The 26,614-nt window shown below is 42.2% G+C and overlaps 2 protein-coding genes across 4 annotated transcripts in view; one reads left to right on the top strand and one right to left on the bottom strand.

The window, feature by feature from the left end:
• The window catches only part of rbpjl (recombination signal binding protein for immunoglobulin kappa J region-like), a 70,138-nt gene extending 61,103 nt beyond the window's left edge, over nucleotides 1-9,035 (bottom strand). For both annotated transcript variants that reach the window (XM_087994728.1, XM_087994727.1), the window contains exon 1: nucleotides 8,972-9,035. In XM_087994728.1, the coding sequence (XP_087850854.1) occupies nucleotides 8,972-9,020 (49 nt within the window). In that variant the 5' untranslated portion in view covers nucleotides 9,021-9,035. The remainder of the gene's footprint in view (nucleotides 1-8,971) is intronic.
• matn4 (matrilin 4) overlaps nucleotides 1-26,614 on the top strand; it is a 73,708-nt gene that overhangs the window by 19,213 nt on the left and 27,881 nt on the right. For both annotated transcript variants that reach the window (XM_087994725.1, XM_087994726.1), the window contains exons 2-4: nucleotides 19,795-19,950; nucleotides 23,920-24,489; nucleotides 25,722-25,844. In XM_087994725.1, the coding sequence (XP_087850851.1) occupies nucleotides 19,842-19,950; nucleotides 23,920-24,489; nucleotides 25,722-25,844 (802 nt within the window). In that variant the 5' untranslated portion in view covers nucleotides 19,795-19,841. The remainder of the gene's footprint in view (nucleotides 1-19,794; nucleotides 19,951-23,919; nucleotides 24,490-25,721; nucleotides 25,845-26,614) is intronic.

Consider the following 26,614-nt stretch of genomic DNA (forward strand, 5'->3'; position numbering starts at 1 on the left):
TCCGTATATATTTATATCAGACCAGTTGAGTCCACTTGAAGACTTTATCCTAAAAGAGGAGCATTACAATTAAAATCTAAACTTGGAAAAAACGTTTAAACACAAATGATTAATCCATGGCATTTAACAGGAGGAATATGGGGCACACACAACTCTGGAAACACCAGCCAAGGTGTAGTTGGAGGTGCAACTCTGAGATTGAGATCATCAGCCACACGAGGACACGCAGAATTCGTGACCAGTGACACGGAATTTCCTAGGTGCACAATTAAACTTGTTAGTGAGTGGTTGCCAATGCTTCATAAACGTAATCTTCAGAAATGAAATTAGACACCAAGATTAATGAACCAAAATAAACAAAGAAAGTAAAATAATCCCAATATTAAAATGATAAAGAATTGCTCAGCATGGGAATTATCAAGAAAAAAAAATGGAATATCAAGACAATGATCTGGGTTTTCCACTGTACAAAGCTGAAACATGATCTTTGAAAAAAGATCCAAAGATGAGAAAGTTGTGTACTGTGGTTATGGTGAAGGATAGAGTGGAACCCAATGACTGGTGTGTCCAGAACCAGGGGGTCACAGTCTAAGGATACAGGGTGGGCCATTTAGGACTGAGATAAGGAGAAATGTCTTCACCCAGAGAGTGGTGAGCCTGTGGAATTCTTTTCAACAGAAAACAGTTGAGACTAAGTTGGATGATCAGCTGTGATCATATTGAATGAGGGAAACACGCTTCAAGGGCTGAATGGCCTACTCCTGCACTTATTTTCTATGTTTCCAGTTGGAGAGATTAAAAGAGCAATGACAAGATTTCAGAATGGTATAGGAGGAAAGCCCATCAATAAATATTACCAAAAAACAACCAAAGTTGGGCTGGCTTAAGAACATGGTGTAGGAGTTGACTGAACAAAGATTAGAAGATGTAGACTAAAAAAACTGAAAGAGAATGATGATGATAGGCAACTTGAAATTGAAAACAAGAAGAAATTGGAACTTTATGAGAAAGAGCACAGCCGGTCAGGCAGCATCCGAGGAGCAGGAGAATCGAAAGGATTCCTGATGAAGTGCTTATGCCCGAAATGTTGATTCTCCTGCTCCTCGGATGCTGCCTGACCTGCTGTGCTTTTCTGGCACCGCACTCTTGACTCTGAGAGCGTCCTCACTTTCTCCTGCTTTATGAGAAAGGGCAGATTGCATTAAATTGCCCACTCCCCACCTCTCTCCCCCCCACAATGGAGCCAGTAAGAGTGTGAATTGCGCCCTAATTCTGCACCAGTGAGAAGTACCAGAATTGGAGAACAGGCTTAAAGAGGTCCCGGACAATCCGGCTGGGCAGAAATCCAGGCCCACAACCTCAGTTTTTCCAATATTTCACTGGAGCAGATTTCTGCTCATCCCTGGATGCCAGGTAAGAAACATGACACTTGATGACAACATTGCAACATTACGGTGGGACTGGGTGCCATCAATATATTTGTGAAAACATTTTAGCAGGGACAGGGACAGCAGCAAAAACCCATTTTTAAACAACTTTCTGGTGGGATCTTATCTGAACTTCCAAGAAGTCTATAAAGATAAATAAGTGAAGCGATTGTGTTATTCTATTAAAGTTACTTCATTGTGTATATACCTTTCTGTTACAAAAGAACATTGCACACCAGTTTTCCATTTGGTAATGTATAATTCATAATCTCCCTTGTCAATATTGCAAATGCTACACCACTAAGTATACACTTATCTACATTGAGTGCGCAGAGTAAATACAATAATCTCATACACTTCATATATCCCTGGACTGTTTGATGTAAGAATCATTTTATTTTTATTCTTTTATCTTTTATCTTTAAGCCAGGATGATTGGTTACAACAAGAAAGTTAGTACAACACCTGAGTAGGACACTAAACAAATAGATTTAAAAAAAAGAACTGTGGATGCTGGAAATCAGAAACAAACCAGAAATTGCTGGAAAAAATCTGTCAGCATCTGAGGAGAGAAAACAGAGCTAGCGTTTCAGGTCCAGTGACCCTTCTTCAGAACTGACCGTAGCGAGGAAGAAGTTAGTTTGAGAGGGAGGAGGACGGGGAGTAAACGGTAGGTGGAAATGGAGCCCAGAGAGAGAGAGAGAGAGAGAGAGAGAACAGCAATCAAGCAGACAATGGAATGGGTAGAGGTCACCCTGGGAGAATCAATAGGTGGCACGGTGGCTCAGTGGTTAGCCCTGCTGCCTCACAGCACCAGGGACCTGGGGTCAATTCTGACCTCGGGCGACTGTCTGTGCGGAGTTTGCACATTCTCCCCGCATCTGCATGGGTTTCCTCTGGGTGCTCCGGTTTCCTTCCACATTCCAAAAGATGCGTAGGCCAGGTCAATAGGACATGCTAAATTGCCAATAGTGTTAGGTGCATTAGTCAGGAGTAAATGTAGGGAAATGAGTCTGAGTGGGTGACTCTTCAAAGGGTCAGTGTGGACTTGTTGGACCAAAAGGTCTGTTTCCACACTGTAGGGAATCTAATCTAATAGCTCAGAATGGGGGTCATTTCTTCAGAAATGTTCTGAAGGGTCACAGGACCTGAAACGTCTTTCTGTCCCTAGATGCTGCCAGACCTGCTGAGTCTTCCCAGCAATTTCTGTTTTTGTACCCAAGTAGGATTTTGGTGCTCAAAAATTCAACTCCCTCACAAGAATGCTTCTAATTCAAATAACTCCTACAGGCTTTACAGTAGTACACTGCCTGTCTGGTTCTAATTGATGCTAGTGCAATGCATAAACATAATTTAGATCAGGACTATGTCACAGAGCCCAAAGGTTACAATTCCTAGTGATTAAAATAAAGCTAATAATTCACCTACGACAGAAAGATTAACCATTATCAAACCAAAAGTGTTTGAAACTGTCTTGTGTAGAATAAAAAGATTTCTAACAAAAACTTAAAAGGATAGAGGGTACACAATAGAATCCCTACAGTGTAGAAACAGGCCCTTTGGCCCAACAAGTCCACACTGACCCTCTGAAGAGTATCTCACCCAAACCCATTCTGATTACTCTACATTTACCCCTGCCTAATGCACCTAATCTACACATCCCTGAACATTATGGGCAATTTAGCATGGCCAGTTCACCTAAACCGCACATCTCCAGATTATGGGAGGAAACTGGAGCACCCTGAGGAAACCCACACAAACAGTCTGAGGCTGGAATCGAATCCAGGTCCCTGGTGCTGTGAGGCAGCAGTGCTAACCACTGAGCCACCATGCCACCCCCAATCCTACCATAAACAAAAGGCTAGGAACATTGGGAATGAATGAAGTAGCTGGGGTTTTTTTTCTCCAGATTAGAGATGGTGAAGGGCATCTAATCAAGGTTTTTAAGATTACAAATAGTGTAGTGTGGAAGATGTTTCCACTTCTGAGGAAATCCAAAACCAAAAGCAGAGTCATGACAGTCACTCATGCAAGGACAGTCACAACTAAATACAATAACAAATTCAAGAGAAATCTCTTTACCCAAGGGGTGGCGAGAACATGTGTCCGATGACCCGAAAAAAGATATGTAAAGCAAATAGCAGTCGTGTAGCTTAGCAGGTAGCCCTCTTAACTGAAAGACCCACAGCTCCGAGTTCAAGTCAAAGCTTACACTCCAGTGCAGTATTGAGGGAGGCTTTCAGTGTCAGAGGCACCGATGTTTGGTTAAGATGTTAAATCCTAGAGAAGACCTAATGCCTGCCCAAGTGGATGTAAAAGATTTTGAAGAATAGCAGGAAAGTTATCTTCAGTTTCCTGGTCAACATTGGAGTCAGTGTCACAGAGATCTACAGAAAAAGGCCCTTCAGTCCATCACATCTACGCCAGTCAAAAACAAACCACCTAAATATTCTAATCCCATTTTCCAGCACTTGGCCCTACCCTTGTATGCCTTGGCAGCACATGTCTCAATACTTCCTAAACGTTGAGGGTTTCTGCCTTTACCATTCTTACAGGAAGTGAGTTCCAGATTCCTAACATCCTCTGGGTGAATTAGCTTTTGCACACATCTCCCTCTAAACCTTCTGCCCCTTGACCAAAATCTATGTCCTGTGGTCATTGATCCCGCTAACAAGGGAGGCATTCCTTCCGGTCTACCCTATCTATGCCCCTCATAATTTTATACATCTCAATTATGTCTCTTCTCAATCTCCTCTACCTGAAGGAAAACAGCCCCAGTATGTCCAATCTCTTATCATAACTGAAATTCTTCAGCCAGGTAACATTCCAAATGGAATGTTTGTTATCCTCTGCATTTCCAAGGAACAAATGTAGATTCTGTCATGGTACCTAATCCTCACTCTCTTCACCCAACCATTAACTACTTGACTAAATGCAGTTGCAATATATTGGACCAATGGACATCTGAAGCCCTCTGTCCCACTCTGTGCCAAGAGGATTTAACAGGGTAAAACCACATGAGGCCCCAAGCTTTGACAATGCAACCTCCTGAAACCCAGATACATCAGCTCAATTTCATGTTTAGTTTATATATCTTGTTTAGTAAGTTTCCTTGTTTGACCTTCATGAGTATGAGAGTTTAAAATGCCTTGCTTTCAATGCTATTCGAGTCATTAAGTCGTACAATAGAGAAGAGGCCTTTTGGCCCATTGAGCCTGCACTAATCTCACTTTCCAGCATTTGGCCTTTGGCTTGAACATTATGCCATTCATAGAAACATAGATATTAGGAGCAGGAGGAGACCATTTGGCCTTTCAAACCTGTTCTGCCATTCAATATGATCATGGCTGATCCTTATCTCAATGTCATATTCCAGCTTTCTCGGAATACCCTTTCTGCTTTAAAATCTAAAACATATTGAACTCTTTATTGAATATATCCAGTAATGTGGCCTCCACAGTCTCCTGTAGTGAATAAATTTCGCCTCTTCTCAATCCTAAATGGCCTACCCTACATCCTGAGATTGTGACTTCAGAATCTTGACTTGCCAACCAGGGAAAACATCCATTCTGTCCAGCTCTGTTAGAATGTTATAAATTTCAATCAAATCCCCTCTCATTCTTCCAAACTCCTATTAATACAAGCCCTGTTGAATCAATCTGTTCTCAAGGACAGTCCTGCCATCCCAAACCTCCACTGCACACATTCTATGAAAGTTTGTCCTTTCTTAGGTAGAGAGACCAAAACCACACACAATATTCCAGCTGTGGTCTTACCAAAGCCCTGCGTAACTGCAGTATGGAATCCCTAGTTCTGAACTCAAGTCCTCTTGTAATGATACCCAGTTTATCATTTGTATTCCTAATAGGTTACTGCACTTCCATATTCACTTTTCTTTGGCTGCTTTACAAAGATGCCCATATCCCTTTGTACATCAAAATAAAACAGAGAACTGCAAAACTGCTGGGGATGCTCAGCAGATTGGGGCAGCATCTGTGGAGGGAAAACAGAGTCAACATTTTGACTCCAGTGACCTTTGTTCAAAACAGAAGGGGGTTCTGAAGAAGGGTCATAGGACTTGAAACACTAACTGTTTCTTTCTCCACAGACATAGCCAGATCTGCTGAGTTTCTCTAGCAATTTCTGCTTCTGTGTGTTTCATAGGGTGGCACGGTGGCTCAGTGGTGACTGTCTGTGTGGAGTTTGCACATTCTCCCCATGTCTGCATGGGTTTCCTCTGGGTGCTCTGGTTCCCTCCTACGGTCCAAAGATATGCAGGTTAGGTGAACTGGCCATGTAAATTGCCCATAGTACTTAAGGATGTGTAGGCTAGGGGCATTAGTCAGGGCAAGTGTAGAGTAATAGGGTAGGAGGGTTGGATATTCTTCGGAGGGTCTGTGTGGACTTGTTGGGCCGAATGGCCTTTTCCTCACAGTAGGGATTCTATGATGTCTGCAGTTCTTATATCATACATCCACATTTTCCACCAGATCATAATCTACATATTTGTCCGTTTTTCTGAATTTACAACAAAATATACTTCACGTTTAACAACATCATTCTGCATCTGCTATGCATTTACCTGCACGTTCAAATTGTTTGAATCACCTTGAAGCCTCCTTGCATCCTCCTCACAATCCCATCCAGTTTTATATTGTCAGCCATTCGGGATTTATCACACAAAGTCTAAAAGAAATCTGAATTCCTATCCTCAAAACAATACAATGAGAGCTTTCAAAAAAATAGAGTTTCGAATACTTTTTTTTGAAAGGGTTACAAGAAGCAAAGGCGGAAAAATGGAAATGAGACACGGATCAGTCATGAGCTAATTAAACGGGGCAAACAATGCATCTAAATACTTGCTCTATGTTTTTATTCTAATTCTGAGTTTATGCCTCGTTACCCATTCATCAATCAACATAGAGTTCAGTATTTCGATGACATTTTCCACACAATTCGTGTATTGTGTTTCTCCACTGGACAATAATCCGGTTGAGATTTAATGCTCTGAGTTGAGTCAGAGACAATAAACTTCCCAATGAGAAAGCTTGCCAGATCAAGCAACAATTAGGTACTTGACAGTGAGCTTTACATTCAATCAGCAGCATCTCCACTGAGGTTCCACCTTGCCCAAGGCTGCTAGCTAATAAACAGCATTGCCGGACACCCAGGGAGTGTGGCCAAAATGAGTTGCAACAATGAAGAGATTTGTTTGTGTCAGGGTGACAGGGGGTTGCTGGGGGAGTTCATAATGTCAGGAGCAAGGGTAGCTCAATGGCTTTCAGTGGCCACCTCCTATCCCAGTTGCCCCCAGGTTTGGGGAAATATGTCCCCATTTCACAAACCCATCAGACAGGTTGCTGCAGTTATCATTTTGGAAAGACCACCATTTTTCTTATCTGCCAAGAAGGCAGCTCATTGGGTCATTGCTGTGTTATGGACCATCAGTGGACATTAATTGACCACTTAAAAGCTGGTATCTGGTCACCCAGGGACCTTCCTAGTAATTGCTGAGGTGGCAGAAAAGAGACAAGTATCTCTCCAGGACTAACCCCCCCACTTCCCCATCCTCAATTATCTGATCTTCCTCACCAACTTTGGGGATGCGAAAAATCACCAGCCAATGTTTTTAAGCTTTTCATATTAGCTATATAACAACAATGCTGGAATAAAACTTCTCCTCGGTTGAAGAAGCTCAAAGAGAGTATTATCAATAAAAATTTTCTCAATAAGGTACAGAAGGAGATATCAAGTCAAACAACCAAATATTTGGTCAAAGGGGTTAGCTTTTATTGAGTATCTTTGAGGCTAAGAGAGAGGCAGAAAGTGAAAGACAGGGAATGCCAGAACTTAAAGTCACAATGTGTAAAACAATCCTGGCCTCCAATGAGTAATCCATTATTTCAATCTCTGCTTCAACTCTTGTCTTTAAAGGATGAAACTGCAATTATATAGCGCCTTTGACAACCTCAGGGGGATGTCTGCGAGGGGATTGTTCGACCTCTATCAGCAAGTTTGGACTGCATGAGAACAAACAAAATTGGAGTGGTGGTAGACCATTCGGCCCACTGAACTGCATCACCATTCAATCCCATCGTGCCTGATCTCTGCACCAATTTCTATTCCATTCTCATTGTAATGCATTTGGAACACAAGAGCATAGTAATAAAGGGCACAGTTGCAGCTTGTTAATGCTGTTTTTAAATTGGAGCTTGTTATAAAATTTAGGAGTTATCTTTTATATCTCAAGGGATTTAAGTGTCTCTTTTGATTTTATTTGCAAAAATATTATATTCATAAATTATGTATAAGTACATTACAAGAGTTCAAGTCCAACATTATAGAAATACAAAAAAAAACTTTCCTAGCGTTTTGCACTCTAAGGTACCTCCATCCAAATGCAAAACTTGAAAATTTACCAAACATCAGCAAAATTATTTACAATACAACACAAGCTACATGGTGGCTCAGTGGTTAGCTCTGCTGCCTGACAGTGCCAGGGTCCCTGTTTCGATTCCACCCTCAGATGATTGTCTGTGTGGAGCCTACACATTGTCCCTGTGTCTGCATGGGGTTTCCTCCCACAGTCCAAAGATGTGCAGGGCAGGTAAATTGGCTATGCTAAATTTGCCAGTAGTGTTCAGGGATGTATAGGTTAGGTGCATTAGTCAGGGGTAAATATAGGGTAGGGGAATGGGTTACTCTTTGGAGTGTTGGTGTGGACTTGTTGGGCCGAAGGGCCTGTTTTCATACTGTAGGGATTCTATGATCTAAGCTACCAGGGGGTCTATATGTTAACAGACCTTTGGGATATCATCAAGGAAGAAAGGCCTTAGTCTGTGACTTATACACACAGTGTATTGGGGGAGGTTTCTCCAAACTTTTAGTGGTTCCCTCAACACAGACCTGAAGCTTGGAATTTTCCTCCTTGCAACATTCAGCAGAGGACAATTTTTTTATATGATTGAGTTAGTCAATAAATTGGGTGGTATGATGGCTCACAGCACCAGGTACACCGGTTCAATTCCACCCTGGAGCAACTGGGTGTGTGGAGTTTGCACATTCTCCCTGAGTCTGCGTGGGTTTCCTCTGGGTGCTCTGGTTTCCTCCCACAGTCCAAAGATGTGCAGGTTAGGGTGGATTGGCCATGCTAAATTGCCCGTGGTGTGCAGGCTAGGTGGGTTAGCCATGGGAAGTGCAGGCTTACAGGATAGGTCTGGGTGGGATGTTTTTCGGAGGATCGGTGTGCACTCGATGGGCCGAATGGCCTGCTTCCACACGGTGGAGATTCCAAACGCCCTGGAGCGTTTTACAGTCAATTAAATTCTTTGTGAAATAGTGACCAACCAAACAAGCATTGGCGCAATCTGCAGTAAAACTGCCAATCCAATCAGTTACAGATTGCAAGCGTCATTGGGAAGTTGGAATGATCAGTTTCAGGTGAAATTGTGGAATGTCCGTGTGGCTGTTGTACACATTGGACTCAGTGTCTTTCTGACTTTAAGATAGTGGGTAGGACCTGGTCTCCAGCCCCGGCTACTTACTGCAGTAGGTCCGGCTCTGGTGCGCGGCCAGCGGAGAATCCCTGGACATTGTGCCGGGGCTCGGTGCGTTCGCTCCCGCTCCTCTCTCTCTCTCTCTCTGAGAACCCGGCACTTTCTCCCTGTGGTCTAATCTGCTCAACACGCGGCTGGTTCTCACGCCCTCTCCCCTCCCATGATCTGTCAACAAGGAAACGAGAAAGCGGATTTAACAAAGACAGGGAACTTAGTAAAGAGAGAACTTTTAGCAAAGAGAAAGCCTGGGGGAAGAGAGAGAGAGTAAAGGAGTTTGTCAAAGGGAGACGGATAGGAAACCTGGCAAAGAGAGAGAGCCAGGAGAGGGGAAACTTAACAAGAAGAGACAAGGAAACGAGAGAGAACAAGACGAGGAACCTCGCGATGAGATGCTCCAGTTATTCAGAATCGGTCCTATGCAGTGAAGATGGAGCCCACAGCTTGAGTAGGTGAACTTGAGAAGTGTCTCCATGCATCAGGTGCTCTCTGAGAACCTCTGTTTTATTGTTATAAACTGTGGCCACTGTTGCTAGATACCTAGAAGAGAGGTCATTGGCTGTGGATGTGGCCTCCTACCCCACTCGGGGGTAATTATAGAGCCTGGACAGACACCATCAAGAATATGCTGGTGTTGCCCTCTAATATGCCTGCCCTCCGCAGCACCCTCCAACTACCCACAAGTGGGCACTTGCATATTGCAAACTATCTGCTCACTGCAACCAGGTAGGTATTCCCTCCAACTTCCATCCCTAGCAAGGTCAGCCAGAGAACATAAGAACATCAGAAGTGAGACCATTCGTACCCTTGAGTCTGCTCTGGTCGTGGCCTCAATTCCACTTACTTGCCTACTCCACCATCATCAACCCTTGATCAAAGGAATGGTAGAGCAGGGACCTCATCAGCTCACTCACTCAATGCCCTGTCCTAACCTACTCCTGGTCCCACCCTCAGAGACTATCCTAACACGACAGGTAAGATTCTGCCTTTAACCCAGTGCTGTGATGGAGACTGGAATTCACATGTAGACCAGACTAGGTAAAGATGACGAGGAGCAAGTGAGGATCACAGATGCTGGAGATCAAAACTCCTTCCTGAAAGGTGCCAATAAACTCATTGTGTTTGTATGATAGTCTTATTGGTTAAATATCTGGTGGCACCTCATATCCCCTTGATGTGATAATGTCAGCAAATCACTTTTTGAATCTGTGATCTCTGTGGGGAGTGGGGGGAAAGAAAGTTTTATTCATTCTCGCTGAACCTAGCATAATTTAAATACTCTAAGGAAAACAGCACAGCTTCTCTAGTCTGGCCATATCACTGCATTCCCTCATCCCTGAGACCATTCCAGTAAATCTTTGCTGCACCTCCCTCACCTGTTGAACCTCTGACAGCCAGTTTGGTGAAGGATAATCAATCTTTACTCCATTATAGATTTATTCATAACATGAACCATTACCAATGCACCCTGCCTAACTCTACACCTCCCCGGTATGCGGGTCTTGTGGGCAAAAGCTAAACAGGTTGGAACTCTACTCGCCGAAGTTTGGAAGAATGAGGGGTGATCTCATTGATATTCAGGATTCTTAAGGGACTTGACAGGGTAAATGCTGAGAGGCTGTTTTCTCTCATGGGACAGTCTAGAACCAGAGGGCACAGTCTCAGAATAGAGGGGCCTCAATTTAAGATGGTGACAAGGAGGAATTTCTTCTGAGGGTTGAGATGCTGGAACTCCTTGCCATAGAGCTGTGGGGTCAGATCCTAGTGTATATTTAAGGCTGAAATAGATTCATGATCAGTTGGGAAATCCAGGGTTACCAGGAAAGAGGATATGAGGAATGGCCAACTCCCATTCCTATTTCTTAGTGTTTAAATGCCACCAGTGTTACATACTGTGTATATTTCTTTATGCTTTGCATAATCAAAATAAGAGTAAATCAAATCAACAAATTAAGTTAACAAAAGAAGGTCTGCTAACAAAGCTTTGAAGGAAATTTTATTAAATGAAATTTTCTTGGGGGGGGGGAGAAGGAGGAGGAGTAGGAGGGAAATGATGTGCTTTTCCCCTTGAGCTGCCCACTACAGAAACTTCAAGTGATACCAATGGATCATATGTGCTCTCTCTTCTCCCAATCTGTCAGGTCTCTTTCAAATCCTCAAAAACCAAACACCTCTTTTAAGACAGATTGCAACAAAAACAAACTTTTAAAGAAAACTGATCATAATTCAGTTGCGTTTGGGGACTTGAGGTGTTTCAGTCCCCATGGTTTTCACTGTCACAGAGGAATATTCTCTATTCAGCATCAAATCAGCAGATTAATAAATAACCAGCCTTTTATAGGGACACCGTAGGGAAAACAACACTTGAAAAGGAAGATATTGAAACAAGGTGGTGTTGCTGGGGGCAATGATGTGTTTCAGCTGCTACAAACTGTTCCTTTATACTATTCTAATTAACCAATCAAGAACTAATAATTCAGTTAACTAATTAAACAGTAATGACTAGTGATAAGCTTTTAATGTCTCGTTAAATGTACTCAAGTAGTTGTCTAATGATTATGTCTCACTTGTATACACTTAACCTTAATTTGCACAATTAATATCTAATGCCTTTATGGTGCCCAGGATTGGACAAAATGATCCATTGAGGCCTAACTAGAGTTTTAGATATTTTTAACCAGACTGTTCAGAAATGTCATGTTACTTCTCTGGGGCAGGTAGGGCCTGTACCCAGATCTTCTAGAGACAGAAATGAGAGTTTTATAAAGGTTAAGCAGGAATTCTGTCCTTTGTATCAACAACTTTAATCAATATAAACATGTCAATCATCTCTAACTCTCCTCTATTCAAGTCTGACAACTAAATAATCAATGTTTACGTTTTAATTGTCCCTATTCAACAGAGTTAATTAGATAGATACAGGATCTAGCTTGTCCTTCAAGGGAAGAGTTAAAGGGGTCTTTCTGTTATGTGTTTTCAGTTCTATGACAGGTGGCTCAAGGGTTAATTCAACTCACTGTCGTGTAATCTGCCCCAATGACATTTGAGATGAATCTGTTAAAAGTTAGAGTGCAGAGTGGAGAAAGCAAACTGATTGTGAGCGGAGGGTGGACAACAAGAGCTCCCTTTGTATGGCAAACTTCTGACACAAGTTTCAGAGACTGTACAGGAAGCCTGACGCAAAGGTTAGATTATTTCAAACATCTCTGAAGAGCTGTTCAAAAGCCCTTCAATAGTTTTTATTACCGGGGAATTGACGAATCTGAAACTTTGGGACACTGAACAATAGGCTTCTTCAGTGAAACCTTCAGTCCTCTGTACTGGAGTCATGTTAGAGTTTATATTTATATAACACCCTGCACACCCTCAGGACGTCCCAAAGCACATTACAGCCAATGAAGCACTTTATGAAAGTAATCACTGTTGAACTCTAGGATATGTGATTGGTAATGTATTCAGAGAAAGATTCCACAAACAGCAGCATTGTGTTTACCAGTGCAGATGGGGTGGGCTGAATGGTAATCTCCTGTACTGTAACCATTGCTTATAGAGTCGTACAGCATGGAAACGTACCCTTCAGTCCAACCAGTCCATGTTGACCAAGTTTCCCAAACTAAACTACTCCCACTTGCCTGTGTTTGGCCCATATCCCTCTAAACCTTTCCTATTTTTGTACCTATCCAAATATCTTAAATTTCTGTGATCATGGCCAGACAATCTGTTTAAGGTATCAGATGATGGATTACTAGACCATAGGGGCTGCTCTCTCATTAAAGAGAAGCGACTGCTGGTGATTTAACCTGAGGGCCACCAGACTTCAGGCAAGGGAAGAGGTTGAGAAGGAGAGTTCTTCATGGGAACCTCAAACCAATGGTGGGAATTGAACCCACTGCAAACCAACCAACCAGCCAACTGAGCTAAAGCGATTTCCCCAGGTAAATTTCAGTAAGAACAGCAAAACAAAATTCCTGCTACTCTGTATGTTATACCAAATAGGAACTTTCCTGTCCACTTATGAGAGATGACAGTACTTCAATCTCATCTTAAGAAAAATACTCACTTCTGACAGTGCAGCACTCCCTCTGTACTCTGCAAGAATGAACACCCAGATTTTGTGTTGAGGTCTCTGGTTTGTAGTTTCACCCTCAGCCATCTGAATCAAAGGCAAGATTTCTTCCTGTCCTCCATGGCTGACCTGTAACTCAGTGATATGCACTTGTCCCAGGTAACGACAGAGGTTGTGGTGTGACATTGCAATCAGCAGGAGAGGAAGCACAGTCATGGACTGAGAGAGAGGGCCCAATGTGTGGCACCTCACCAGTGATGGGTTACCACGGCTGATCTTTCTTTTGCTAAACCTTCTTCGGGGCTGTGCAGGGAGAGGCTTCCATCCATGCACACCGCCCAAGACTTCCCACCCTTTGCTATTACCGTCTCCCTCCTGTAGCTGCAGTGGAATGTCCAGTAGCAGGCCCTCTCTGTTAAAGCCAGCACCACCCAGACAGGTGGGGTCAGATGCACGGCAGAGTTGACCTGATTGACTGGTTTCCCACACCAACCCGACCTCCAACATCCTCCTCCACCGGAGATGGGAAATCCAGCATGAAATATAATAGTTGCTTATGACTGACTTCTCCAAACATGTTATGCATTGGTTAATAAGTAACTGGGAAAGGCAGCAGGTTTGCTAGGAGACATTTTACAAGGTGATAATTTCGCTGAATAGTTTCTAATCACCATCTGGAAGCAGAACATGATAACAGCCTTACAATGAAACTGGGTCCACTGTTCTCTGGTTAAAGGGATAGTGTTACTTCAGGTTGTAACTCTCTGGTCCTGTACTATCTATTTAGCAAAAGCACAAATAAAAACCTTTAACAGGAAAACTAAAGGCATGAGATTCAAGGCACCTTTGTGTTGGTGCATATTCTGGTCTTAAGATATAGTGGATACCTTTTCCTGCATCTTGCCTTTCCAAATCAAACCATCGGGATAACAATTGCTGCCAGAGACAGATAATGGAGATAAAGGAAAAATACTGCAGATGCTGGAAATCTGAAATCGAGCTAAAAAGTACCAGAGAAGCACAGCAGACCTGGCAGCATCTGTGGAGAGAGTTAATGTTTTAAGTCTAATAGGATTCTTCTTCAGAACAGATGTAACTGTAGTAGTCAGCACAGAGCCAGGGATTTGAGTACAAAATTAATAAGACCGAGATTAAAAAGTATTTTTGGTGCCCACAGAAGTGAATGTCCAGCCAATGAAAGCATTAATTAGCCTGAATGAGTAGCAAATCTTTATAGTATTTCAGAGCATCCCAAAGTACTTTGCTATTATTGAAATAGAATTGAAGTGTCACTATTGTTGTAGGAATTGCCAAGAGCGAATTTAAATGCTGCAATGTCATAATTATCTTCCTTTAGCATGAAAAAAATACTTCTAATGCTAAATCTGAAATGAGAACAGAAGGTACTGGAAGTACTCAGCAGGCTGCCAAAAGTATTGAGAGTGTGGTGCTGGAAAAGCACAGCATGTCAGGCAGCATTTGAGGAGCAGGAGAGTCAACGTTTCGGGCAAATCCTGATGAAGGGCTTTTGCCCGAAACATCGACTCTCCTGCTCCTCAGATGCTGCCTGACCTGCTTTTCCAGCACCACACACTTGACCCTAATCTCCAGCATCTGCAGTCCTCATTTTCACCTGCCAAAAGTATTGAACGATTCCACCATTTTCTATGTTGTTCTTTCAGGTGATTGTGGTTGAGAGAAGAATGTAGGCCAGGCCATCAGGAAGGACTGCCTTGTCCTTCAACATTGTAGTCTCTTAGGTTAATATCTCATCTGAAAAACAGTACCGCTGACAGTGCAGCACACCCTCAGTTTGACACTAGGAGTGTCAGCATGAGCTTTATTTTCAATCTCTGGAATGGGAGTTGAACCCATGGATTACATACTTTACACTGAACGGCAGTCGACATCCACTTTGACTGCTCCTACAGCATACTAGGTCTCCCGGAGCAAGGAATTTGTCCAGTTTACATTGTAGGGTGGGCTTTGAAATACCATCTGCACTGTCTGAAATCACTGTCTGACCTGCTCTAAAAGGATACTGCAGGAGGTGTGTGTCAGTGCCGTCCTGAATGAAGGGAACATGAGGCAGCTCCTACCTATATCAATACCTTCAGATTGATGAATGTGTACACGGAGGGTTGCTGGGTAACTGAATATAGGGGACTCACGAATCATGATGGCTGACTGAAATGGGAACCTTAGAAATTTACAACACAGAGTTGACCATTTGGCCCATCATCTCCATGGCTGGCCAATGAGAAACCTGCCTCTCTAATCCCATTTACCACCTCCTCAGGGACATACTTTTCCATGCTCAAGTCAATGTCTTTTTTAAATGGGGTGAGGGTTTCTTCATCTATTGTTCTTTCAGGCATTGAGTTCCAGATTCTCACCATCCTCTAGAGAAAAAAAAATCCCTTTTGAATCCTTTTTTACTGTTATAGCTTTGACCATAAATCTGTACCGCTTGATCATGAACTCCTTAGCCAAGAGGAAGGGGAAGAGAATGATTAGGGAAGCTCAATCTAGAGCTCTCACTGTTTTATACACCCAATTAGGCATCCCCTCCACCACCTCTGTTCCAAAGAAAATAACCCTCCTTAATCTAATCTTTCCTCATTTTCTCCAACCTGGACAGCTTGGTAAATCTTCTATGTACGTGGCCCAGATGGTGTTTGTCACAGCTCCAACATAATCTCCCACTCTTCTATTCTGTGCTGTGGCTAATAAAGGCAAATATAAGCCTTGATCATCTCATTCTACCTGCCCTGTCACCTTTAGAAGGACTTAGTGCAGCGTAGGCTATAGGCAGCAGGGTTACATGAAGTTTACAGTAAGCTGGAGGACAGAAGGTTGACCAAAAGGTCATTTGAATGAGTGAATGTGGAGGTGATAAAGCCATGGGTCTGGGGTCAGCAGGAGAAACAATATTGGAGGTGAATGACTGAAAGCAACAAATTCTGGAGACCACAGCAGGTCAGGCTGCATCCATGGAGAAACAACAAGCTAATGTTTCGAATCCAGGTGACTCTTCATCAGAGCAGAGATGAATGACTTCACTGGATAGGAAGCAGATGGACTTGTGATAGAGCCATTTGGGTTCAGCAACACAACTCAGGGTCACTTTGGACACAGAGTAGATAAACAAACCTTGAGCCAATGGTGAGGGAGATGGAGAGAATTAGAAGCACGCTAACAAGAGTTTGTGGTGAGGTCTGAAAATTAATGGCCTTGACCTTCTCTATCTTCAGCTGGAGAAAGTTGTTCTTCACCCTATAGTGGGTGCCAGGAAACAAGAGAAACAGTCATGAGGGACACTGAAAAGATCGAAATGAGTGTCATTGGCAGGTATCTGACATGTATTTCTGGATAATGTTGCTGAGGGACAATAGTGGATAGGGACAGGGTGTGTTGCAAGGATAGATTATTGGGGTACACTTGGAGATAACAGTGCAGAAATAGGAAGAAACATCATTGCAAGGGATTACAGGGCTAGCTGGTAAGCTTAGAAGAACCAAGTGAGATCTGTCCCACTGAGCTGGCCATTGGAGAAAAGGCATTGTGAGAGTTAGTGAGGTTCAGGCAGCATGCTGATGAAGGGCTTTTGCCCGAAACGTCGATTTCAAAGCTCCTTGGATGCTGCCTGAACTGCTGTGCTCTTCCAGCACCACTAATCCAGAATCTGGTTTCCAGCATCTGCAGTCATTGTTTTTACCTAACTGATTGGAGTTCCACACCACAGGCTGCCTTCTGAACTTCTCCATGTAATATTCCACAAAGTGTTGGATATCAAAAATGCATTGATCTCACTCTGTTTTGTCTGCACTTCACGTACACTGGAGAAAAGCAGAATGTTTCACTAATATATCTTGGCCGAGTTGCCATATCTTTAGATGGGAAACAAAGTCTGGACAGCATTAATCTAATCCAAAATGTACAGATTAAACCTCAGTATAAATCTTCTCTTCATCTTAGAATTAGTCAGAACTGGTTTGGCAGTCCTGATCGGAAAAGCAGCAAGATAAAACTGTGTGAGGAAAGGAATCCCACACAGGAGGTTTGCCTTTTTAGTTGTTTCGCAGATTCGGAGATGCCGGTGTTGGACTGGGGTATACAAAGTTAAAAATCATACAGCACCAGGTTATAGTCCAACAGGTTTAATTAGAAACACTAGCTTTCGGAGTGCTCCAATTAAACCTGTTGGACTATAGCCTGGTGTTGTGTGATTTTTAACTTTCTCAGATTCAGTATTATTCAGGTATGCAGGCAAAATTTTGTCTTGATTTGTTCATCTTCACCTGTTACTGAACAAATAATTCCAAATCACTGACTAAATACTATGAACTAATGATTCTGCCTCCATTCTAGAGATTGGCTATTGCAAAATTCCTGAAGAAGGGCTCATGCCCGAAACGTCGATTCTCCTGCTCCTTGGATGCTGCCTGATCTGCTGCGCTTTTCCAGCAACACATTTTCAGTTCTGATCTCCAGCATCTGCAGTCCTCACTTTCTCCTATTGCAAAATGTTACCAGGCAAAATGTTACATTGCTTGCCTCATTGACTTTTGATCTGCTCAGATTGATAGAGTTAGAGTGTGATGCTGCAGAAGAAGGCTATTTGGCCCATTGAGTCTACACCAGCTCACCACATGAGCATTATGGCTTATACCTATTCTCCTGCCTTTCCCCATATCACTCTCCATTGTTTCTATCCAAATAATCGTCTAATACTCTCTTCAATGCCACCACACTTCCAGGCAGTTCTTTCCATACCCCAACTACCCACTGAGTGAAAAAAAAATTTCTCATATCACATTTGCTACTTTTGCAAATCACTTTAAATCTATGCCCACTCAACCTTGAAACTTCTATGGACGGGAAACTTCCAGGTCCTGACCTCTCACCATTTCGAAAGGTTCTTATCAGATTTCCTCTTAGTGTTCTTCTCTCCAAGAAGAACAATCCCAACCTCTCCATTCCATCTTTATCCCTGGAGTTTCTCAATTCTGGAGCCAATGTTATCAACCTCTTCTGCATTCACATCCTTCCGAGAGTGTGGCACCCAGAACTGTACCCAATACGAATAATCTTACATTGAGCATAACTTCTTTGCTCTCACACTCTATGCCTTTATTAGCAATCCCAGGATTCTCTATGCTTTATTTGCAACTGTATCTGCCTTGTCATGTCCAATGATCTATGCGTCAGGTCCCACTGATAACTTCAGGTGCTTTCAAATAATACCCCCAATTATCTATTCCTGTCAAAATACATTGTCTCACACTTATCTGTACTGAACTACATCTGCCACCTATCTGCCCAGTCCACCAAGCTTGTCAATGTCCTTTTGGAGGTCTACACTATCCTCACAGCTTACAATCTTCCAAGTTTTGTACTATCCATAAGCTTTGAAATTATCCCCTGTCCTCCAAAATCTGGATTATTAATATAAAATAGAGTCCAATCAAATACCAAATGTTAAAGCAAATTAGTATAGTCAATGCAATAATTGATGGATACAAAGCCACTGTGTTAGAGCTGTGTAATATAGGACCAAATTATTCTCCTGGCAGACTCCACTCTTAATAAAATCGAACTCAACTAAAACACTGCTTCCTAACTCCTGCCAAGACCTATTATCCATGTACCCACTGTACTGACCCATAAGGCATCTAGTTCAATGACGCCTTAATTTTAGAATTCTTATCCTTATTTTTGAGTCCTTCCCTCTGCCTCGTTCTGTAGCCTCCTCCAGACTTGCAATCCTCCAAGATCTGTCAAAGTGTCATCATATTAGGCTGAGTGCCCACCTTCTGTGCTACATGTGAGTCAACTCACCTGTACGTTCAATACTTTCTGGTTTGCACACAGGCTATGTTACTGAGTTGGAATTCAGAGATCTAGGCACATAATTCAGAGAATGTAAGTTCAAAGCTAAAGTAAGTCTTTTGAGAATTTGAAATCAAGATATAAAATATCTGTAATTTCTTTTAAAAACCTGCTGAGTTAAGTGACCATGAGGGTACTCAATTGGTTAAATAATTGGTTCACTGGTGTCTTAGAGAAGGAAACCTATTGGAATAAAAATAAATGCTATGAATGATTGAAACCTGAAACAAACACAGAAAGTTGTTGCAGAAACTCATCAGGTTTGGCAGCATCTGTAGAGAGAGAAACAGAGTTAACATTTTGAGTCCGATATGACTCTTCTTCAGAACAAAAGAGTCATACCAGACTTGAAACATTAACTCTGTTTCTCTCTCCACTGATGCTGCCAGACCTGCTGAGTTTCTGTAGCAATTTTCAGTGTCTGTTTAAGGAAACCTATTGCCTTTACATGTGAGTTAGGTTCCACACTAACGTAGTTGACTCTTAACTATCCTCTGAAGTGGCCTAGCCAGCAGTTGTTAGAAAACCTTACAAAGAATAACTTCATCCATGAACGCCCAATGATTCAAAGAGAAGGGACAACACCACTTCCTGCGGAGGCAACTAAGGGACAGACTTTGTCAGTGCTGGCCATACTCTAATAATTAGCTAAAACAAAACTGGATTAGTTGAGTCCTTGCTTTAAACCTGTACGTTTTCTCCCATCATCCTCTAGCTGCGCCCTTCTTTGCGTGTCACTTGCTGTCATCATTATCATCAATACCCTCAGAGAGTAAGAAACAGTGGCAGACATAAGAAATGATAAATGTGCTCCAATCGTTGGTGTTGCTAAATGTTCTTCATTCTCTCTCATCAGACGCCTTGTCTCTGTTTCTCAGTCAATCGCACTCCTCAGTTTGAAAGATGAAGTTGCCTCTGGCAATTGGTTTAGTCCTGATAATGGAAGTTCTCTTGATGGATGGGATTCAAGCAGCCAAAAGAAGACAAATCAAGATAAGGGACAGAAAGGAAGGTAAGGAAAACTATTGGGAGATAAGATACACAATATGGATGACCAATACGTCACCTAAAACAATGAAGGCCTCAACCGATTCACTTGTAGACTGGACATCATTTTAGGAATCCTATTTTTAGGAGAGGTCAGGCATTTGCTGCAAACTGTTAGTGTCAACATGTCAATGGATTGTGCCAGGAGTCGAGGAATCCATAGTCAATTCATCTCATTTAGCTGCTTTTTGGCTGAAATGAGAGGGATAGCTGGAAAGCAAAGAAATATGGACATGTCAACAAAATAATCCTCTGGCACTTCAGAATCATATTGATATGATTCTGAGTTAAACTGAAACATTTTAAGGACTCTCTAACTACCGCTTTTCTCACTGCCTGGGAAAGAGTTACAACTGAGGATTGGAGAGAAAATGGTAGGAATTTCAAACCTCCAACATTAAAAAATACATGTTTCCCCATGTTGAAGTACAAATGTTTTTGTGAAGCAACGTTCAAAATGGTCCCTTGTTTTGCTTTATATTGCATGTCATAAGTTATACTAGTTAACAAGACTTGCACACATATGAATTAGGAAAAGGAGTCAGTCAATTCTGCTCTGCCATCTGATAGTGGTTCAAATCTATTTCCATTAGAATTAGAATCAGAATTAGATTTTATTGTCACATATATTCAAGTATAAGAATGCATGAGTACAATGAAAAATGTGCAAAGTCCCATTCTCTAGCACCATTTTGATTACAAAGCCAGAATATTAAAAACAACAGAAATAAAAGAAAACCAAAATGTAAGAAAAACATTCAAATATTAAAGTCTAAGTCTTATCTCCATAAAGGTGTTTGGGACCACCAATGCAGGCCTAGTCACGGGCTGAAGTCTCGGTCAGCCTGTGATTCTCACATCAGTCACCAGGAGGAGCTGCTGACAATGCCAACACTGCCTCCAATCGCTAGAGGAGCTTTGCCACACCTAATACCTTTTCACTCCTTGGTCATTCAAGAGCTTATAACTCTTTCATGAAACCTGCCTCCTTTGCTCTTTGGCAAAGAGAGTTCCAAAGTAATGACCCTCGGATAGAAGGTTTCTCCTCATCACTGCCTTAAATGTGGGAGTCCTTAATTTTAAACTCTTAATTGTAGTCCCTCCCACATGACAAAACATCTGCTTAGCTTCCACTTTTTAGGTCCTTTGAGGATTTTACATGTTTCAATAAGATTACCTCTTATTCTTCTAAAGTATAATAGATATGCATCCAATCTTTCCCTTAAGTGGAGCCCTTCATTCTTGGAAACATTCAAGTGAACCTCCTCGAAACTGCTTATAATGCAATTATCTTCTTTCTTACGTTATCAAACCAAAATTGTACACAGTATTCTAGACGAGGTCTCATTAATACAACGGTCATAACAATTGGTTACTTTTATATTCCATTTGCTATGAATTTGCCTTCCTAATCATTTGCTGTAACTAAATTTGTGATTTCCAAGATATTGGAAGTAAGATAATATTTAGGAATTTGTGTTACATTCCTAATTTAAATTAATCATAATAACTTAAAGATTTGGGCTATGATATAAAACTTATGACTTTGTCGGGAAAGAATTTCTAAAATTACATTATAGCACACATTTAGAATCGGAAACATTCCCAAATAACCTGATGTTGTAAGGCTACACAGGGGTGTGTAGATGAAAATGGTTGAAACTCTTCCTTCTGCTCACTGTCCCAGGATCCATCTGGGAAGAGGTGGGGTTGGATATGAGGAAAAGACACACCAATTGTGCTGCCTCGGCAATTTGTGCAAAATTAACCAGTTGGTGACAATAACTCTTAAATATCTTTGCAGGAACAATTTGGAGCAACATGATTGATTATTGGTTTCCCCCAAAACAGCCTTCATATACTATAATAAAAACTTAGTAAAACTTCTTTTTTTGCAAAAAAGACTTTGTGTGACTCAGGGGATGGCTTATCAGAGGTTATTAAAGTTTCCAAACCAAGTAATAAGACAGTAAGTATGGAAAGGGTCAGGAATGTAACTTCAGGTACAGCAGATAAGGGGACAACTATGAGAAGAGGGGCAGTCAACACAGGATGAGGGTCTTGTACTTAAATGTATGTAGTATATGAAACGAGATAAATCAGCTTGCAGCCCACATTGAAATTCACATGTATGATGTTGGAGGTACCACAGAGGTGTGGCCGCAAAGTGATCAGGACTGGGAACTAAATATCCAAATTATTGAGTGTACTTAAGACAGATAAATAGGTTAGATTAGATTCCCTACAGTGTGGAAACAGGCTCTTCAGCCCAACAACAATCCTCCGAAGAGTAACCCCCCCACCTAACACTATGGACAATTTACCATGGCCAATTCACCTAACCTGCACATCTTTGGGCAGAACAAACCCACACAGACACGGGGAGAATGTGCAAACTCCACACAGACAGTCACTCAAGGCTGGAATCGAACCTGGGACCCTAGCGCTATGAGGCAGCAGTGCTAACCACTGAACCACTGTGCCATGATAGGTTCTTGATTGGTAAGGGGATCAAGGATTACTGGGAGAAGGCAGAAGAATGGGGTTGGAAAACATATAAACCATGGAGCAGACTCGATGGGCTGAATGGACTAATTCTGCTTCTGTATCTTATGGTCTCATTGACTTTGGGGGCCCCTAGACATATCATAATCAGTGACTTACTTTAGTAATGTAGGGGAACATAGCAGTCAATTTGCACACAGGAAGCTCCCACTGGCAGCAATATGACAATTAGATAATCCGTTTTTAGTGATAGGATAAATTTAGCCAGGACAGATGGAAGAACTCTCTTGATCTTTAAAAAAATGCTTTAGAATCTTTTACAATCACCTCATTGTTAATTTTTCAGTGGATACACATTGGCCAATTTAGAATGGATGAGATTGACTAATTGGCTGTCAAGTGAGATACAAAGGTTTGATGTTAGAGTAAATCAGTAGGAAAGCTAAATAAATAATTCATTAAAAAAACAACTAAAATGTGAAAGAAGGTTATCTGACCATTTATAATTTTCCACCCCTCCTTTCCTCATAGTGTTGCCTTTTAAGGTCATAGATCTGACCTTAATGGTCTGTTTATTCAAGATTTCCCTTACCTAATAGTAATGTAAACAACTGGCCCAGAAAATGGATAGCCATTTCAACATACTCCTCATGGGTCTTGTGGTACAATGGTAGTGTTCCTAGCTCTTGAGCCAAGAGAACCAGGGTCAAGTTCCCTACCCATTCTAGCAGTGTGAAATGATATCTGCAACCTACTCCTGTTAAAAGCAGGCTAAGCCCTGGTTAGACTAAGTGCTGAAGACTTGAGAATAGCCTGTTTAAGTTAGAGGCCTATGTGTACCATAAACATCACCACATATATAACGAGGAGGGAACTGAGGAAAACACAGAGCATTCACAGGGACTTGAGACAAGGTCATTGCAGATGTGTCTTGTGGGACAAGGTCCATCCACATGTGAGAACCATCTTGAGATCCATGCTGCAGAAGCCCACAAACATTAGCAAACTCATTACTTTCAATTTTTAAATTTGTAAAGCCAACCAGGAGGGCAGGTGACTCTGCTTTTGTTCCTGAGAGAAGAAGATTCAGAATCGTGTGTGTCCTTTCCAACACACTCCACATTCTCCAACCTTTACCAGACCTCTGTTCTGGATTCTCCTCTTCCTGATATGGTTGGTGCCCCAGATTGTGCCCCCGATGGTTCAGATGCCTAGCAATGGGATCTCTGCCTGAGCCCTTGGGCTGGTCAAGGGTCAAAGGTTATAGTTCTAGGTCTGGGGTATCTCTGTATGGAAGCTGAGGTATGCCAGAACATAAATTTCCAAATCAATAGATTCCAGAATCCGAATAAATAATTAAATAATGAATAATGCACTTCAAATGACGGTCATCCCAGTTTGCTGCAACAAACCTTGTCTTTCATTTCAGGTAAAAAGTGCACAACAGGTCCCATGGATCTGTTGTTTATTATTGACAGCTCCAGGAGTGTCCGCCCGTTTGAGTTCGAGCTGATGAGGAACTTTGTGATCGACATGATCAATTTCTTGAATGTGGGACCTGCTGCTGGCAGGGTTGCTTTAATCCAGTATTCCAGCCAGATCCAGAATGTCTTCTCCTTCAAAACCTTCCAGAAAAAAGCTGACATGATCAAGAGTGTCAAAGAGGTGATCCCACTGGCTCAGGGGACAATGACTGGCTTAGCCATCCAGTACGCCATGAACGTTGCGTTCACGGAGGAACAGGGTGCCCGACCCCTGGCACAGAAAATCCCAAGAGTTGCTATCATTATAACAGATGGGATGCCCCAGGACCGGGTGACAGAGGTAGCAGCGGAAGCTCGGGAGTCTGGTATTGAGATCTATGCCGTCGGGGTGCAAAGAGCAGAGATCTCCTCCCTCAGAGCCATGGCCTCCTTGCCACATGAGGAACATGTCTTCCTGGTTGAGAACTTTGACTTGATTGATCAGTTCGCTAAGACCTTCAAGGACAAGTTGTGTTGTAAGTAATAAAATGACCAAAGGGGAAGCGTTCTAATTCATGTTTCTCATCTTGAGAACTCTTTGTCACAGTGAGGGACGCCAAGCCATCACATGTCCCTTTGCAGTAGAAAGTTAGGAGCTTTTGTTATATGTCCCCTCTCTGAAAGAGCAGTTCTGTGAGTCTCATTTCCCTGTAAATTGTTTCCCTTGCCATGATTGTACCTTCATCCACCAGGCACTGCTTTCCAGTCCCTAACCAATTGAGATCATAAAAAGGTTTTCCCTTATGTTGCCAAAGCTTCTTGTGCCATTTATCTCAAATCACTGACATTTCATTGATCCCTAGCTGCATCGACAGTTGTTTGGTTGTCCAGAACTCAAATAATGCTGAAAAAAGATACACCTTGTCAAAGCTTTACATTTTGTACCAATCAGGCCAATTTGCAATGTGAAGGGAAAAGAATATCTGTACTGCGCAATAGATGAGCATTGATTGGTTGGTAGGCAGAGTTAACATACAGAATTCTCTCAAACTTCAGCAAAACCTTGGCGCTATATTAACCTGTATTTGACAGGTTATTTTTTAAAATTCACTTGTGAAATGTGGGGATTGCTGGCTGGGCTTGCATTTATTGCCTGTCCCTAGTTGCCCTTGTGAAGGTGATGGTTAGCTGCTTTCCTGAACTGCTACATACCATGTGGTGCAAATTTAACCACAATGCCATTAGGGAAGGAATTCCAGGATTTTGACCCAGCCTCACTGAAGGAACGGCGATATATTTGCAAGTCAGATGGTGAGTGGCTTGGAGGAGAACTTGCAGCTGGTGGTGTTGCCATGTACCTGCTGCCCTTGTTTAAGACATTTTGCTCTATAATGACCAGCAGTTACACCTGTCTAATATCTGTGTATTAATCAATCTATAAGAACTCAAGTCCTTTATTCGCCATTAAGATTCCCGATAGGTTTTGTGGGATACAGCCACTACGAAACCCTGCTCACACTCGGTCATGCTCCAATGTGAGATTTTGACTTCCATTTAAATGTACGATGCACAGAATTCACAAGCAGTCTGCACAGGATGAAAATAAATTAGGGGAACATTGTTCATTAGTCTATAATACATACCGATCTGCTTGAGACCCATAGTTATGTGTTACCTTGCACAAAACACATGAACCTTCAACATTTCTTATTCACTCATTTTGCTAGTACCCCAAATTCAATTTCGACTTGTATCTTTTTCCTTCCAGCTCAGGATCTGTGTGCTAGTGAAAGTCATGGTTGTGAGCACATCTGTGTCACCACTCCTGAGTCCTTCCACTGTGCTTGCCGTGAGGGCTATGTGCTGAACCCAGACAAGAAGACATGCACAGGTATACGCTGGTGATATTTTATCTCAAGGGCTTGTAAACTGATTATAAAATGCCTCTTCAGCTGTTAGCAAGTAACAGAAATGAAAGGCATGGAATCCAAGTATCCGCATTAAACTGAAACTGCAGTAACCGCGATGTGAAGTTCTTGTAGCCAGAATGCTGCACGGAAACATACCCTTTGGCCAACCCATCCGTGCCGACCAGATATCCTAAACAGATCTAATCCCATTTGCCAGCACTTGGCCCATTCCCCTCTAAACCCTTCCTATTAATACATATCCAAATGCCTTTTAAATTGTACCAGCCTCCACCACTTCCTCTGGCAGCTCATTCCATACACGTACCACCCTCTGTGTGAAAACGTTGCCCCAAAGTTCCTTTTTAAATCTTTCCCCTCTCAATCTTAAACCTATGCCCTCGAGTTTTGGACTCCGCTACCCTGGGTAAAAGACCTTGGCTATTGATCTTGTCCATGCCCCTTAAGATTTATAAACCTTTGTAAAGTCACCCCTCAGTCTCTGATGCTCCGGGGAAATAACCCAACTTAATCATTAGTCAGGGGAAATGTAGAGTAATAGGGTAGGGGAATGGGTCTGGGTGGGCTACTCTTTGGTGGGTCAGTATGGACTTGTTGGGCCAAATGGCTTGTTGCCACATTGTAGGGATTCTATGATATTCAGCTTCTCCCTGTAACTCAAACCCTCCAACCCTGTCAACATTCTTGTTGATCTTTTCTGAGCCCTTTCAAGTTTCACAACATCTTTCCTATA

This window comes from Chiloscyllium plagiosum, unplaced genomic scaffold, assembly GCF_037043375.1.
Source record: "Chiloscyllium plagiosum isolate Xiang-an unplaced genomic scaffold, Cpla_swu_hap1 HiC_scaffold_15, whole genome shotgun sequence".
Taxonomy (NCBI): Eukaryota; Metazoa; Chordata; class Chondrichthyes; order Orectolobiformes; family Hemiscylliidae; genus Chiloscyllium; species Chiloscyllium plagiosum.